Consider the following 18,242-nt stretch of genomic DNA (forward strand, 5'->3'; position numbering starts at 1 on the left):
AACTGACTGCGTGTGTTGTAACTCAAATTATATAATTTACAGCGTGTCCTTTCAGGTATAAAATACATTTGTTGGAAAAATATTACATCCTGTTGTCTGTAGTAGATTGTAGCAACATTTCAGTTATTTATTTAGCGTTTGGCTTTTAGTGCCGCAAGTGACAGACGACATGTTCAGTTCGCCAGGTGTGGCCTGCGCGTCTGGGTGTGGAGTGATGGTAATGAGGCAGAAAGAAGGCGAAACCCAGTGTTGGCACATACTCTCTTGTCGAATAAAACCAAGGCTTAACTTCTCCACCCGACGCGACGGATGAATCTCTATCAACAGCATCATATACCCTCACTATGGATCGGTCCTTGGCATTCAAACAACAGTGCATCACGTTATCTAAGAAACTTGGCTCCAGAGTGAATCTACTCCGCAAGATTGCCGGAAGTAGCTGGGGTGCGGACGCCATTGCCCTACGCTCTGCTGCACTTGCTCTTGTGTATTCTGCTGGTGAATACTGTGCCCCTGTATGGCATAACAGCGCTCATATAACAAATATTGATGTCCAGCTTAATGAAGCCATGAGAGTTATCACTGGTACTGTCAGATCTACTCCCATTCATTGGTTACATGTCTTAGCTAATATTGCCCCGCAAGATCTAAGGAGGAAAGCAGCCAAGGTAAACTTGCTCAAGAAGACCTGTTCTCATAAGAACTCTCCCTTGTACGATGCCCTACTACAGGGCCCACCACCAAGTCGTCTGAAATCACGCAAACCACCCTGGACTGATTTTAAAAGTATCAGTTCTTTCGACATGACCTCCGAGTGGCGACAACGTTGGCATGAACATCCACCCAACAACGCTCACTTGGTTCAAGATCCAACAAAGAAGGTTGAAGGATTCAAACTGCCGCGTCAAACCTGGTCGAAGCTGAACCGAATTAGAACGGGTCAAGGGAGGTGTGGTTACATGTTGAAGAAATGGGGTTTCTGTTCGTCTGCTGACTGCGACTGTGGAGCGGAGGAGCAGACAATGGAACACATTGTTAAGGAGTGCCCACTTCGAGCATTTAACGGCGATCTGAGGCTTCTACACCAAGTGACTCCGAGCGCTCTGGACTGGTTGTCAAATTTGGACATTTCCATTTGATATTAAATATTTTGTGTACTTGCAAAGCCATAATACGATATATATACTCCGTATAAACACTGAAGAGGTTTTGGAATTGAACCCGGGCTTTTGGCACGCAATCCAGTGATAAGAAATTGCGTATTGTCACCTCTCTTACTCTGCCTGACAACATGCTGATGGGACTTGACGCCATAATGCCTCTACACGCGACCCAATCTGCTGGGTAGTTGACGCGGTAAATCGGGTGCTGCTGCTCTCCAGGCAGGCTAGCAAGTTTCAATACGTTGGTTTTCAAATGAGAAACTCGAAGAGCCTGTGCAAAGTTCACCGATTGAATTCTGTCAATTTTTCACTACGTAGACTATACCAGTCCCCATCAGTTTCCTAGATGACTTTGCTGCAGCTCAGAAGAAGATGTAAGCAAATGCCGGTTTGTTTTTGTTTTGTTTTTGCTCCTTTGTCAGAGAACGTTTTCTCTTCTGGCCTGATGGGGAGGCGGTTATTTAGAATACGTAAAAACCTCATGAATCCGAAATCCAAAATTAGCTCTGAATCAAAAGGAGTAATGGTCTGTGATGGAATGCTCGTGATATCCTATATCATGAACTGTTGCCAGTAACCAACGATCTGTCCAACTGTGCATTCATTGTAACTGATACAAACTGAAATTCATCGGAGCCAGCACTTAAGAAACGCGAAGGTGTCATTCTGGATAACAGGGAGCCACGCATAGCCTACTGTTATCCCAAGGAAAGAACGTCCGTGAAAGAAATGCAGTTCATGTGCAACTCAACCTCCGCGTATTCAAACTATCCAAGCCATAATAATCAACCTGAAAATATCGGCGTACTAAGGCGCATGTGATTTAGGAATATGTTTAGTACTACAGTAGTACTGTGAGAAGATATTACATGATATTACATGTCATAGAAATAAGACTGAAGAAATAATGTACAAGCGCTTTACCAGTCTTTAATGACATGAATAGCTGAGATATGACAAAGATGAATGAACTTTGGATTCAGACAGTAGAAAATACAATTTTTAGAAATCATAGAAACAGCTTTTGGCTTTGTTTTACGTTACACCTTCACAGACAGGTCTTATGGTGACGATGGGATAGGAAGGAAGTGTCCGTTCCTGTAATTAAGGTTCAGCCCCTGCACTTGCGCGGTTTGAAAATACAAAACCACGGAAAAGCATCTTCCGGCTTCCGACAATGAGATTCGAACCCACCATATTCTCCATGCAAGTTTCGAGTTACAGTAGGTGACGGACCGCGTAGCAACATGGAGGAATAAAGTGTAAAATGGCGGCATGCTGTAAATATTTTCTTCTTCTTCCGTCGCATTTCTCACGCTCTCATGGGGTTATAGGTGTGAAATGTGTAGCGTTGCACACGTGGACTTAGCTTTGTTTTACGGCCCCATGCACTTCCTGACGCCAATGCTATGTAGAGGGAGTTAATTCACTATTACGTGTTTCTGCGATGTATGTGAATATAAAAAGGCCTGCTTTAAGGCGAATACGGACACCTAGTCTCTAACCGGGAGGAATTAACAAGACGCGGGTAAAATCCCCGGCCCGCCCAGAAATTGGACCCGGAGCCCTCTGATTCGAAGTATCCGACGCTGATCAATCAGTCAAGGAGTGGACATGTGGTAAAGGAATATTGATATACAGTTAATAGAGAGTGTTAGCCTGAGATGGTTTGGCAATTTTAAAGAGATGGAGGAAGAATGCTAAAGCAAATTACAGTTCACATATGAAAGAAAAGAGTGTCTGAAGAAGCCTCGGATATTTTTTAAATTTTCTATATGCTTACTTGTATTTAAGGATTAGATTGGAGGCAGGACAGTGGAGCATATCTGAGAAGCTACAGTTTAAACCTCTAGATCGTAGTGACTGCCTTAACATAAATAGCCTATATTTGGTAGTTGCCGGTGATATTATTGTTCCTCTGATCACACACAAGGAAACTTTAATTTCGACTTGACCGATTGAGAACTTGGTAGGATGATAAATATTAAGAAATCATAAGCTTAATGGTAATAGTCATTCTGCCGTAAACTAATATCAAGAATTGCGATGAAACTTGTTAGAAAGACATCAAATCGCCGGATGCCTGCCGTTGTTTCATAGGATGTCCACAGCATGACAGAATGAATGAATCTGAACAGTAATCTGACAGGTCCTTCGTTTTACTAATAACATATTATATTAATAGTATGCATATTTTTGATTGCATACTACGTAATATTTTAACTCCTTTATAAACGATACAGATAGGTCTTATGGCGACGATGGGACAGGAAAGGACTAGGAGTGGGAAGGAAGTGGCCGTGGCCTTAATTAAGGTACAGCCCCAGCATTTGATTGGTGTGAAAATGGGAACCACGGAAACCATCTTCGGGCTGCCGACAGTGGGGTTCGAACCTACTATCTCCCGAATATCGGATACAGGCCGCACTTAAGCGACTGCAGCTACGAGCTCGGTAGAAGTATGAAATCTCTAATAGTTTAATATATTCATATCGTGTACGTGTTTGTAAAATGTTTTTTTTTAAATAGGTTTGTAGAGTGTGAAGTTCTGTTTATTTTAGGAACAAAAATGTTTTATATCAATATATATCTACTGTGCGTACACAATGTGATTTACGTTATAGTCAGCTAACTGCTCCGACCCGCCCAGCTATTTTTCAACAATTTATTATGACAATGCCATTGATTTTACCAAAATGATTATTACCATTAAATGTAGGATATGTTTATTGGTCATTCACCCCAGTTCCATTGAAATCTTTTCCGTCCAGCCTTGTCAGTGTCATTGGTGTAGCGTCGCCTTTACATAACCGTACACTTTATATTTAGCTTTGTAAAGCTATCTTGTTTCATAGCGTGGGTGTTAGTGCTCTCTGTGGATAATCAATTTCTTCAACTGAAAAATGTCTCTGCGCACCGGACCATGGAATTTGTGCGGTGAGCGAGTAGCTAATTGAGCGCAGAATTGTGGCAAAGGTGGGTGTGTGTGTTACATGGTTCCTTTTTTTCGTCCCGAGCGCGCTAATAAGACACTTTATGCTGGCAAAGTTCAGTATAATGAGAACGACAGCATAGTTGATGGTGATTATGATGTTGCGTGCTAGTTCCGTCCTGTCTCGGAGCTGTACGGCGGCTCACAGTCCCACAACTTCCCTCCAGTAATGTGCACTGGCTTACGGACGAACATTTGACATGATTATCCTGCCTGATCTTAATCGTTCCTTGTAGATTACACTGTTCAAAATTTTTCACCCTAAGAAGTTGACGGGAAGACGGCTAATATAGTAAATTGATTTTGTTTTGTATATATCATTCATATATGCGGTATGTAAAATAGCATGTCCTGACTGATTCATCATCTCAGAGCTAAAACTACTGGACGTGAAAAAATGAAGTTTTGGGGATACATTTGTATCACAGTGTAGGTGCTCCCTAAGGGAGGATTTTTGGATATTTCGTCGCTAAGGGGGTGAAAAGACGGTGTGAATTTTAAATTCAGTATATCTATATCTCAAAAACTTAACAGTTTAAAGACGTGAAAATTGGTATTCATTGTTGCCAACTTATATTTTCAAGATCGGCTAAATAATACTAAAAATCCGCTGAAATTCCGCCAAGAAATCCGTTCTCAAATAATGAATAATATTAATAATAATTAATAATAATAAATAATAATAATAATAATAATAATAATAATAATAATAATAATAATAATAATAATAATCGTATGGCCTCAGCTACCAAGTGCAGACATTTCGATTTGACGCCATCTGGCTGTCTGCTCGTCAATTTCGGCGTTCCGTTTTACTCTAGGCCCACTAGGTGGCAGACAGAGTAAACCGGATCTCTCTTGGGCGTCTGTGGCTGAGATTTAATGAATTTTGTCGGGTAAACACCAAATGTGTCACTAGAGACCTTCTACATGCCGACATCGTACGACATGGAGTATCGAAAGGACATTTTTCCGCCCTTCAAAAATCCGTCTACCTCTGCCGGGTTTGAACCCGCTATCTTGGGATCCGGAGGCCGACACTCTACCACGGATCCACAGAGGCAGCTATAATAATAATAATAATAATAATAATAATAATAATAATAATAATAGAAGTAAATGTCTGAACTCACCTGATCTGTGAGTTTCACTGGGATTAATCCCCTGCCTGCGAGCTGGCGAGCTGGCGAGCTAAAACTTGTAGGTGTTTAACTGCCGGGTGCAAACTAGGTGAATCCCCTACCTCAAGGGTCACACACAAAACAGGCCAGTTCATTAAACGGTCTACCTTCATAGCATAAATTGCTACTCTCTCACAGTTTCATTATCCGTCGTCATTTGTCAACTAAGGGATAAGTACTCTTTCCCAACGCATTACAAATTGAATACAATGATCTCATAACATCAAATCCAAATAACGTGTTTTCGTCATGTGACTGCTAGCTCCTGACAAGAAATGCGGAATATCTCGGAGACAGACTGGAGTACAAATTTTAGAAAAACGCAAAATGGATAAAACACTAAATTCCATTATAATAAATCTAGAATTCCGCCAAAAAAAAAATTCGCTGTCCGCTAAATGATATACTTCTCCGCTGACAGTCTTCTAATTCCGCCAAATTTAGCGGAAAATCCGCGAAGTTGGCAACACTGTTGGTATTACAGTATCTACTATAACGTACAGGTAGATTTGATTAGAAAGTTGAATATTATTTTAATGAAGATACAGCTTGTTTTCAGAACTCGTGTAATTAAATGCCTACCTGTTTCGTACAGAAATGTAATTAAAATCCACTTTGCCTTCTACTGTTCTTCTGATGAGATTTTTAAACGTTTATATTACATGCTTTATTTTCCAAACGATATTTTTGCTTTATTGATAATATTTATTGATATTACTTGAAAAGTTTGCGTAATGATTTGGCATTTCATTTTTTGTTGTAATTCATCGTGAAGGTACGCCGGACGAAATTTAACTATAGAGCGTGGGAGGGTTAATGATAATGTTTCATACAACCGAGCGATTTAAGTACGCGGTGCGAGTTGTGTATCTTTAAGCTTCTACTAGCCCCTCTAACACGGTAGCAGCTTGTAGACGCTTTCGTGCTTGTTCTCGATAGTTGACTGGATGCCAGTCTGAGCGAGTTCTTTACAAGCGATCGAGTTTTCTGTATGTGAAGGTTTATTTTTATATGAAAATAGTTTTCTGAAATCTAGATATTTACATAGACGAAGGTATTCAGTTCACCCAATTTATGAAAATCGACGTGAACTCGGTGAATTCCATCATTTACATACAATGCTTGAAGAAGACGAACAAAAAATTCTCGAATATTATCAAATGAGGCTAGTTACATAGTAGTTTTTTTTTTTTTTTTTTTGCTATTTGCTTTACGTCCCGCCGACACAGATAGGTCTTATGGCGACGATGGGACAGGAAAGGCCTAGGAATGGGAAGGAAGCGGCCGTGGCCTTAATTAAGGTACAGCCCCAGCATTTGCCTGGTGTGAAAATGGGAAACCACGGAAAACCATCTTCAGGGCTGCCAACAGTGGGGTTCGAACCCACTATCTCCCGGATGCGAGCTCACAGCTGCACGCTCCTGAGCGCACGATCGTATTACAAGCACAGAAAAACATTCCATTTCAGCAGAAGAGAAACAGCAACACTGAGGTAAGGGAACTGATGAAATAAAACTCTTTTGGAATACCATATAATAATATTTCTTTCGTATTATACATTATTCTTTAAAATAAACCTGAGTAGATTTGAATGAAATCAAATTATATTCGCTTATTAATTTTTCGCAATCCATGATTGCCACTCTGCTAACAAGCTTCACCTAGCGCGAGGAATCAGACAACGGACCGTTTCACTCGCTTTACTGGCGCTAGACGGCGCCGGCTCGCGCACGATAAAAAAAAATTTTTAAAAAAAATCAAACGCTTCAACACTGAGGAATGTTCATGAAATATAGCGCTATCTGGCGCAAGTAGCCGCTAGTTGTTCCGTAACCGCAGCCGTATACCCACGACTCTGTCATTTGCTATTTGCTATTTATCTTCCCTTCGTTTCTCATTTTCTCATTTACTGACTTGTTTTCTAAAAGGTGAGGAAATATATTGTAGTCAAAATATCACAGTGAGGGATGTTGCTAGACTAGCCACTAACGAAAAGGATAAATCAGCATTTTGTGGAAGAACCTCCCCCTCCGCCAGAATTTTCAGTACCTAAACCTGCAGTTCTCACTAAAGGCTTTCGGACTCAATTAGAGCAAATATAGTAGTTTTCACACTGGAGCCTCCGTGACTCAGACGGCAGCGCGTCGCCCTCTCACCGCTGTATTCCGTGGTTCAAATCCCGGTCACTCCAAGTGAGATTTGTGCTGAACAAAGCGGAGGCGGGACAGGTTTTTCTCCGGGTACTCTGGTTTTCCCTGCCATCTTTCGGATTTAATTAGAGCAAATATAGTAGTTTTCATACTGGAGCTTCCGTGGCTCAGACGGCAGCGCGTCGCCCTCTCACCGCTGTATTCCGTGGTTCACATCCCGGTCACTCCAAGTGAGATTTGTGCTGAACAAAGCGGAGGCGGGACAGGTTTTTCTCCGGGTACTCTGGTTTTCCCTGCCATCTTTCGGATTTAATTAGAGCAAATATAGTAGTTTTCACACTGGAGCCTCCGTGACTCAGACGGCAGCGCGTCGCCCTCTCACCGCTGTATTCCGTGGTTCAAATCCCGGTCACTCCAAGTGAGATTTGTGCTGAACAAAGCGGAGGCGGGACAGGTTTTTCTCCGGGTACTCTGGTTTTCCCTGCCATCTTTCGGATTTAATTAGAGCAAATATAGTAGTTTTCATACTGGAGCTTCCGTGGCTCAGACGGCAGCGCGTCGCCCTCTCACCGCTGTATTCCGTGGTTCAAATCCCGGTCACTCCAAGTGAGATTTGTGCTGAACAAAGCGGAGGCGGGACAGGTTTTTCTCCGGGTACTCTGGTTTTCCCTGCCATCTTTCGGATTTAATTAGAGCAAATATAGTAGTTTTCATACTGGAGCCTCCGTGGCTCAGACGGCAGCGCGTCGCCCTCTCACCGCTGTATTCCGTGGTTCAAATCCCGGTCACTCCAAGTGAGATTTGTGCTGAACAAAGCGGAGGCGGGACAGGTTTTTCACCGGGTACTCCAGTTTTCCCTGCCATCTTTCATTCCAGTAACATACTCCATTATCATTTCATAGCATCTATCAGTCATTAATAAATCACTTTGGGAGTGGCGACCCCATCGTACTAATAGCCTATATAATATGATTCATTCATTACATCCCTGACCTGGTCAATGACTGGAAAACAGGTTGTAGGTTTTCATTTCACCGAGCTCGATAGCTGCAGTCGCGTAAGTGCGGCCAGTATCCAGTATTCGGGAGATAGTGGGTTCGAGCCCCACTGTCGGCAGCCCTGAAAATGGTTTTCCGTGGTTTCCCATTTTCACACCAGGCAAATGCTGGGGCTGTACCTAATTTTTTTTTTGCTAGTTGCTTTACGTCGCGCCGACACAGATATGTCTTATGGCGACAATGGGACGGGAAAGAGCTAGGAGTGGGAAGGAAGCGGCCGTGGCCTTAATTAAGGTACAGCCCCAGCATTTGCCTGGTGTGAAAATGGGAAACCACGGAAAACCATTTTCAGGGCTATCGACAGTGGGGTGTACCTTAATTAAGGCCACGCCCGCTTCCTTCCCACTCCCAGCCCTTCCCTGTCCCATCATCGCCATAAGACCTATCTGTGTCGGTGCGACGTAAAGCAACTAGCAAAAAAAAAAAAAAAAAAAAAAAGTTTTCATTTCACTCATTTCATAGTAGCTTTCATACTGTCCGACTTCTTGCGTGCAAGGTCCCGCGTTGGCGAAAACCTGTTTGTTTGCGGGACGTTAAACTGCTAGTAAATAATAATAATAATAAAATAATAATAATAATAATAATAATAATAATAATAATAATAATAATATACCGAACGAGTTGGCCGTGTATTTAGCGGCGCGCAACTGTGGGCTTGTATTCTGGAGATAGTGAGTTCGAACCCCACTGTCGGCAGCACTGAAGATGGTTTTCCGTGGTTTCCCATTCTCATACCAGGCAAATGAAATGAAATGTCGTATGGCTTTTAGTGCCGGGATATCCCAGGACGGGTTCGGCTCGCCAGGTGCAGGTCTTTCTATTTGACTCCTGTAGGCGACCTGCGCGTCGTGATGAGGATGAAATGATGATGAAGACAACACATACACCCAGCCCCCGTGCCATTGGAATTAACCAATTAATGTTAAAATCCCCGACCCGGCCGGGAATCGAACCCGGGACCCTCTGAACCGAAGGCCAGTACGCTGACCGTTCAATAACGAGTCGGAGCTGTACCTTAATTAAGGCCACGGCCGCTTTCTTCCCACTCCTAGCTCTTTCCTATCCTATCGTCGCCATAAGTCCTAACTGTGTCGGTGCGACGTAAAAGAAGTTGTTATAATAATAATAATAATAATAATAATAATAATAATAATAATAATAATAATAATAATAATTCCGAGGTTGCAGTCAGGAAGCATTATTTGTTCTAACAGATTGGGCAGTGTATTCTCATTTAAAGGTCTCGCTCGCACAGCACATTTCCTGTAGCTTGGTCCACATTTTCTCCTTATATTGTCTTCCGCTTTAATAAATCTGCTGGATACATAAAATTAAATAAATAAATAACCGAATGAAAAATATAACGTTTGTTGGACTTGCACTACTAATGGATACAGAAAACTGTTTTCACCCTAAATCACCCAGCTGTACTACGCTCCATGACCGAGCGCATCGGGGCGTAGGGTCGAAATGCTCCGTTTACATTTCTCTTGCAATAGTTACGAAGCAAATATAATATTTTATATGTCATATATTCTAAATCTTGCACGATTGCTCCTTTCTTGAAAAGACTAACGGTTTACCAGTTATTATTTTTGTATCGGATGAGCATGCATCAAAACAAAGAAAAGCACTTATTCCCTGGAAGAGTGCTAGAGCGAGGAAGAAAATGAATCTTAACGTTTTTTGTAGAAAATTGAAGTCTGACTTATTGAGGCTCGTGTTGATAGGACTAAAAGTTCAGGCAGCGTATTACTTTTGTGGGTTCCTAAAGCTCTATTTTTCCGACTTGCTCTACTATTTTCGAAACTGCTTTCCTCCCAGATAAGTTAGCATAATTATATATAGCCTAAAATAATTAGAAAGAAATAATATTTTGAACGTATTAGTGTGCTTAAATTGGTTGAATAGTTCGCAAGTTCAGCCTCCACAAACAAACAAACTTGATCTCTTAATGATATTAGAGTAGATTACTCTGAAAGAACAGACTCTCTCAAAATGCTTAAACTGCCCAGTATTTGAAGCTTCCCAACGAAAATCTAGACATTTGATCGATCTGCATTAGTTCTAGAGTATTTTATAAGATCTAACTTGTTCCTCCTCTTGACTCTGCTTGCCAGTACCGCCCTGTACCGCTAGCTTACTCTCCCGATTCACAGAACACATTTCAATGAAAGCATGGGAACAGGCTGGTTAGTTGTGTGCTAGATTTCGCCGAGGCCGCTTCTGACTACACAACCCCAACTTCCTATTCATGGTATGTTCTTTTCTCTGCTACTTAGCATGCAGTAGTGTTGCATCCCCTACCTTTCATCTTCCCCTTGTGGTTGAGAGCTTCAACGTGGAACATCCAGCATGACTGAAGTTTGGATAGATTGCTATCCATTGTATATTGCTGGTGTAATTCTTATCTAAGCTTAGGGATTGTAAATACTATATTTCAATTTGTATCTTTAAAATTGTCATTAGTTTTTATTTAAACAAGATATGTAAAAATTACTGACTTGTTTTCTAAAAGGTGCAGAGGTGAGGAAATATATTGTAGTCAAAATATCACAGTGAAGGATGTTGCTAGAGTAGCCACTAGCGAAATGGATAAATCAGCATTTTATGGAAGAACCTCCTCCTCCGCCAGAATTTTCAGTGCCTAAACCTGCAGTTCTCAGTAAGGACTTTCGGATTTAATTAGAGGAAATGTAGTAGTTTTCATACTATCCGACTTCTTGCTTGAATGGTCAGTGTTGAGGCCTTCGGTTCGGAGGGTCACTGGTTCGATTTTCGTCCGCAAGGGTTTTTAATCGCGCGTGATTAATTCTTCAGGCTCGGGGACTGGGTATTTGTGTTCGTCCCCAAACTCTCTTCTTCATATTCACGCAATCCACCATACTACCAACCACCACAAAAAACACGCAATGATGATTACATTCTTCTACATAGGGTTGGCTTCCGGAAGGGCATCCGGCCGTAATACAGGACCAAGTCCCCATGTTCGACACAGTTCGCACCCTCTATCTCAGGTGTGGTGGGAAAAGCGGCAGAAGAAAACGTAGCACAGTTTCAACCTTTCAGTGTTTTTTTGCTAGTGGAAATACGTCGCATCGACACAGATAGGTCTTATGGCGACGATTGGATAGGAAAAGGCTAGGAGTTGGAAGGAAGCGGCCGTGGCCTTAATTAGAATACAGCCCCAGCATTTGCCTGGTGTGAAAATGGGAAACCACGGAAAACCATCTTCAGGGCTACCGACAGTGAGATTCGAACCCACTACTTCTCGGATGCAGGCTCACAGCTGCGGGCTCCCAACCGCACGGCCAACTCGCCCGGTCCTTTCATTGTTAGGTTGATACTTCTAGTAGGATAGGCCCCTAATCCACGGCTTTTCATGTCATTCATGTCAGCATACAAAATAATTCTTGTGTCACTTTTGGTGCTAATCCCGATATATATAAGAAAGTGAATCTATCCGCACAGTTTATCTGGACAAAAACATATAATCTCCATAATTCTTTAACAGACCATGATAGTCTTAGAACTGATGATCAACATATCCTTCACATTAATTGATCGTTTCCTGAGCTGTTGGCAACAGGGAACTCAAAGACATTCCAACATTTCTGTAACTTGTTTGTAAGTTGTTACTCTAGAATTTTTCAGTTTTAGCATGGTATGTTGAAGTAATTTAATACACCTTGAACTCTGAAACACTCTTCTGAAATAATTAGTCATTAATCATTTGCTGTATGTAAAATATTGCAACTTCATGTTAACAGGGGAAGAACTTGAAAATAAGTTAAGAGTAGTCTACGGTTGTCACAGTTGATTGAATTTCTTGGTTTCTTGAATATGATAGCGCAGAAAGAAAAATAAATGTTCTCGGTAGATATGCGTATGAAATTTTCAGGATTTTCCAGCCCGTTATCGAACTGAGTTTCTTGCTCCTTCAGAGAGAGCGGGTCCTCGATATAGACTGTCGCAGTGTTCAGTGAAAGACTGGTAGTTAAACATGTAGTTCGATGACGGCATAAAAACTCCAAAAATGCATTCTGTTTTTGTCGAGACGTCGTAGGTGATAGCTCCAAAACATATGCTATTCAAACATCAAACTATAGCAATATAGATTTCCCAACTTTCAGGAAATGGCTGGGAGTCCCGCCGACAAACTTCAGTATATCCAGAAATTGAGTTATTATTATTAGTATTATTATTATTATTATTATTATTTTATTATTATTATTATTATTATTATTATTATTATTATTATTATTATTATTATTATTATTATTATTATTCATCGTTAGGACCAATAAGGACCGCGAGATCTCAGCTGTTTATCTTCTTGCGGGCCCACCAGGTTTTCATCTGTTTGGAGTGTGCTTTCTTCCATGCATCAGAATGGACATGTTTCAGTCCAGCTGGGACTTTTTCTTCCTAAGTTTGTGTTTGAGTGGTGCTCGGAGCTGAATGTCTGTTTCTGAGATTCCATACTTAAAAAGATCGTTATCGATCTCCACCAACCAAGGAGGGATCGTTTTGAGACTTTTGAATTAGGATAACAAACGTTTACAGATTCTTTCAGCTGGCAATCAGAAGAGGTGAATGTAAAATGTTATCCTTCTTTTCCGAATTACGCTTGATATCTTTTCGGCGTAGGTATGTATTTCCAAATTGCTCCGAAGTCTGTAAACACCATCTCTGACGTTGGGACCAAGAATGTTTCGGATAATCCTCCTTTCCTTAATTGCCAATTCTTCAAGCAGGCGATGTGTTTGCCAAGTGTTAAATATTCTGCTGCATGTACTGCTTCAGGTCTAATTACAGTCTGATAATGTCGAATTTTTACATTTAGAGATATACACTTTTTGTTATATATGTTTTGAGTGAATCGGAAGGCTGATTCAAACTTGTTGATACGTGTTAAAACGGCGAACTTCTCAGAATTGGTGGATTCAACCCATTCACCAAGGTACTTAAATCTTTCCACTTTCAAGATTCTATCGCGGGTAGTCAGCAGATGTGGTGGAGCATGTATGATTATGAAATGAAGTGGGTTCTGGTATAGGAGACTTTAAGGCCAATATTAACTGCACATTCATGCAGGTAATTGATTTATTAGGTAGCTAGTTCAAGAGAGGACGTAAGGAGAGCGAGGTCATCTGCAAAAACAAGGCAGTCAGTATTGATACCATTAAGAGTTCCCTTTCCCGGATGACCCTATCTAGGGCACAGTTGAAAAGTAGTGGTGATAGTCCATCTCCTTGCCGAACTCCTGTTTGGATTTGAAAGGCTTCAGAAATCTCAGATCTGAATTTCACTTTGGAAGACGTACCACTGAGTGTATTTTGGATGATCTGTCGGGTCTTGTGGTCTAGGCCAAACTCTTGGTGAAGTTGGAAAAGTGTTGTGTGGTCAGTCGAGTCATACGCCTTCTGGAATTCTACAAAAGTGATGACAAATGGTCTGGCTCTTGAGTTTCAGGTAGGCGATAGTGATTTTTAGATTCTGGATCTGTTCTACGCAGAATCTGGAATTTCGAAAGCCGGCTTGGTGTTCACCTATTTGTGAGTCAAATTGTTCTACAGCTCTAGTGAGTACTGCTTTGGAGAAGATTTTATAAGTACTAGGATGAAGGGAGATGCCGCGGTAATTATTGACATCCTATTTATCACCTTTTTATGAAGGGGATGAATAAGAGTTGTGGCCCATTTGGAGGGTATCTGAGTGGCCTTCCAAATCTGTTGTATAGTTATTATTATTATTATTATTATTATTATTATTATTATTATTATTATTATTGAATGGTTCAGGCTAATGATAATATCAGTTTTTTTAATTATGGAACGGGAGGCTAGTTGAATCCATAGAAAAAACTCCCCCACATGTCCATTCAAATCGCCACCTAGGAATACCCGTTCACCTTCAGGTACAACAGTAAGCTATTGTTCCAAATCATTTCATCCTTACCTAACTCATCGCAACCGACTTGTGGATCGCAAGCAGTAATTATGTTTATCACTTCTCCTAGACACACATTCATAATTCGGTCACTTCTACCTACACCAGGGCCTCTCAAACGCCCAAACTCTCACGCGTGCAAACCGAGGCGCAGAGGTTCTGGGCACTGTGCGTCGGTCCGACTAAGCTCAACTCGGCTTGACTCGGATGGTGTAGTGTGCTGAGAGCGACGAAGCGTTCGGTGATAGGCGGCTTGTTTATCGGCGAAATAGATAAGCGCAAGACAACATAATAATGGAACAACCTGTTTCGAAGAAAGCAAAGACTTCCGAAAGTCCATTTCAATCGAACTGGGAACTTTCGTATTTTTTTTTCTCAGTCGTGACGATAAAGCTAAATGCTTTATCTGTGCGACAGTAATTACGTGTTCACAAAAAAGATCTATTTTTCAGTACAAAGGCTTTGCTCGAATTCTACGATAATGTGTTGAAGGAAGATTTTCCTAAGCTGCATCGAGAAGCAGCTGAGATTATCTCTATGTTTGGTTCCACATGCATATGTGAAAGTTTTTTTTCTGTTTTGACTTGTATGAAAACTAGATTGCGTGTGAGTATTTGTGATTGTAATTTAAAAAACGCTCTCAGAATTGCTGTCAGCCGATCCCTTGTTCCAAATATTATTGGTATAATTGCAAAGAAAAAAAAAAGAAGAGCTAGAGAAGATAAATTGTCTGGTCAAACCAAATTGAAAGAAGAGTACCACTGTCCCATGCAACAAAGTGTCTCCGCTCACCGCACATAAACATTTCGCAGTGAGGCAAGTATCAGCGAGGAAGGTGAAGAAGGCGGGGACAGGCCGAACGGGTGGACAGATGTAGGGAAAGAGGAGTGGAGGTGGTCAACCTAGTAAAGTCGTCTCCTGCACCCTGAGCTACGCTAACCAAGCACATTTTCAATTCTTTGTACAGAACAATTTCAATCCCATTTCTTACTACGCTTTGGGCTCTACAGTACAGCAGCTTGAATCCACTTCCCAGCTCTCTTTCTTTATGCCCCTACCACCGAGTCGCTCCTTATTCTCGTCATCAGGTCTGCAATTTCTCTTCCTTTCCCAGTCATTGTTCCGACATAGAAAGTACCAATTCTCATTCTTAATCCATTTTGTACTTGCTTCTTCAGCCGAGCCCGTCCTTGACCCGCTACCCCTTGCTAATTTCCCACAGGGATCAGGCGAGATCCTTGCGCGTCGCTTATAGGGAACGCCCTAACAGTTTCCAAGGTTGAGTTAATGTGAGATGCCACAGTAGTTTGGTTTTGGCGATGTTTTACAGCCAGATGCCTTTCCTGACGCTAACCATGTATAGATCTATAGATAACATGGTAGAAGGAAGTAGAAAATCAATACTTTCAAACAATTATCTCCGATAACATCTGAAGAGGACATAACCTCAACATGAAAGTAATGGAAAATGTTTCATATTATATAGTAGAAATGGAGTATGGCTTTTAGTGCCGGGAGTGTCCGAGGACAAGTTTGACTCGCCAGATGCAGGTCTTTTGATTTGACACCCGGAGGCGACCTGCGCGTCGTGATGAGGATGAAATGATGATGAAGACACATACACCCAGCCCCCGTGCCAGTGAAATTAACCAATTAAGGTTAAAATTCCCGACCCTGCCGGGAATCGAACCCGGGACCCCTGTCACCAAAGGCCAGCACGCTAACCATTTAGCCATGGGACCGTACATTATATAGTAATAAAATGTAATATGCTAAGTTGTTCTTCATAGTGTATATCAGTATAAAATAGGTACAAATTATATCAATCAGTATTCTAAAGACTAATGCCTTGTCGATGCAACCACTCTCTTCATTCATTGGCTGTTCTTTTCAGTTCCATGTAATTGTCACAACCTAACCTCTTCTTGGTGTCGTCCAAGTACTTCATCCTATGTCTTCCCCTTCCTTCCTTTCTTTCCCAGCACTGCCGGGCTGAGTGATTGAGAACCCAACTTGGCAGGTTCGATCCTGGTTCAGTCCGGTGGTATTTGAAGGTACTCAAATACGTCAGCTTCGTGTCAGTAGATTTACTGGCACGTAAAAGAACTCCTGCGGGACTGAATTCCGGCACCTCGGCGTCTCCGAAAACCGTAAAAAAGAAGTTAATAGGACGTAAAGCCAATAGTATTATTATTATTTTCCAGCACTTTCCCTTCAAGAATGTTAGTGATGAAAATGTTGTGTCTGATGACATGTCCAATAAATTTTAATTTCCTGTTTTCCATTTCCTTTAATAATCTTCTCTCTTCTTTAACTTCCCTTAAGACTTCCAGGTTGTTCTTTCCGTATAAATTATATATAATTTCACAATTTCAAGTTATTCTCTGCATAAGGAAACTTTAATTTTCGAAGAAAATAAATGACTTGTGTATACATATCCATAGCAACCATGGCCGAACAGAGAGAAGAGCTATAGTTGGCATACGGTCTGTATTTCAAAAGATAGAGCCAGTGGGCGAAACGTTGTATCGCTTTTTGGAATCAGCAGGCCATTTATACTCAGAAACAGGTCTGACATTTGAAGTACTATAATGTATGTTGGCTATGTTATTCATACGTTCTATACTATCACAGCCAGATATGAAAGTACTGCACAAATTATGAAATTACAACAAGCATAAAAAAATAAACTTCAGTAATTAATAAACAAACTCTGCACACATCTCTTGCAGCCTCATTAATAAGCCACAGGGAAGGTTAAAACTGTACACATCATCATTTCAACATGCGAAACTACTAAACGTAAATCTCCTGTAATTTAACCATCGTTAGACAATGGAATCTAGAACGCCCTGGCATATATTTAGAAGAGAATTAGGTTCATTTGTCCTTTTCAGAAGTAAATTACCGGTTTCCTTTATTAAATTCCATAGCACGTTTCACGAGAATATAAATCAGTGACCTGTCTCGTCTCGCATACATGTCAGAATGAGAAACTGACAATAGAGCTATTGCTTGCGAGAGCGAAACACTTCATAAATTGTGTGTGCAAATTGATGCCGTCCAATAATCACAGCCCAGCCCAGCAGACTTATCGTCAGTGGGGGGTGTGAAGCAGAAAGACAGGTATTCTGATTTTGAATATCAGTGACAAACGTTACGAAGTGTAAAATGAATCTCTGACAGCTCGCTCGTAGAACGAGGGCTGTCTCCTTTGTTATTCCGTGGATCATGCCAAGGGAGATTCTTTCAACCAGCGAACTTGAAATGATATCCTACCAGCGTTTAGAAAACTTGAGTTCGCCACTGTGGTCTAGAGCACGTTTGAGCAAGATCAAAAGCAACCAGTAAGCGTGAACGTTCGGGGGCAGATGACGTAAAAACATGAAGTTCAGCGGGTAGAAGCGAACCACAGCAGTGCAGCAGGCACAGTTTATGTTGGCGATCACATGGTATTGTCCACATGTTAAACTTTACTTTTTTCCAAAACGTTTTATTCAGTAAAGGCAATCATAGGATAGGAAGACCTAATATTCAAGCATATGTTGTGTATTCGGGAGATAGTGGGTTCGAACCCAACTGTCGACAGCCCTGAAGTTTAATTAATTAATTAATTAATTATTAATTAATACATTAGTAAATAAGGAAAACAAAATACAAAAATAAATTTCATCGCCCAGTGCCAATCTCTGTTCACTATCTTACAACTGGCGTGAAGAGTGGATGGACGTTCTATCTCTGGGCAC

General features: G+C 41.2%; 1 protein-coding gene across 1 annotated transcript in view; it reads left to right on the plus strand.

Moving 5' to 3' along the window:
• The first annotated feature begins 344 nt into the window (after nt 1-344).
• LOC136877786 (pseudouridylate synthase RPUSD2) overlaps nt 345-18,242 on the plus strand; it is a 546,352-nt gene continuing 528,454 nt past the window's right edge. Inside the window, exon 1 of the mRNA XM_067151993.2 lies at nt 345-881. Coding sequence (XP_067008094.2) covers nt 345-881 — 537 coding nt within the window. The remainder of the gene's footprint in view (nt 882-18,242) is intronic.

This window comes from Anabrus simplex, chromosome 7 (assembly GCF_040414725.1).
Source record: "Anabrus simplex isolate iqAnaSimp1 chromosome 7, ASM4041472v1, whole genome shotgun sequence".
Lineage (NCBI taxonomy): Eukaryota > Metazoa > Arthropoda > Insecta > Orthoptera > Tettigoniidae > Anabrus > Anabrus simplex.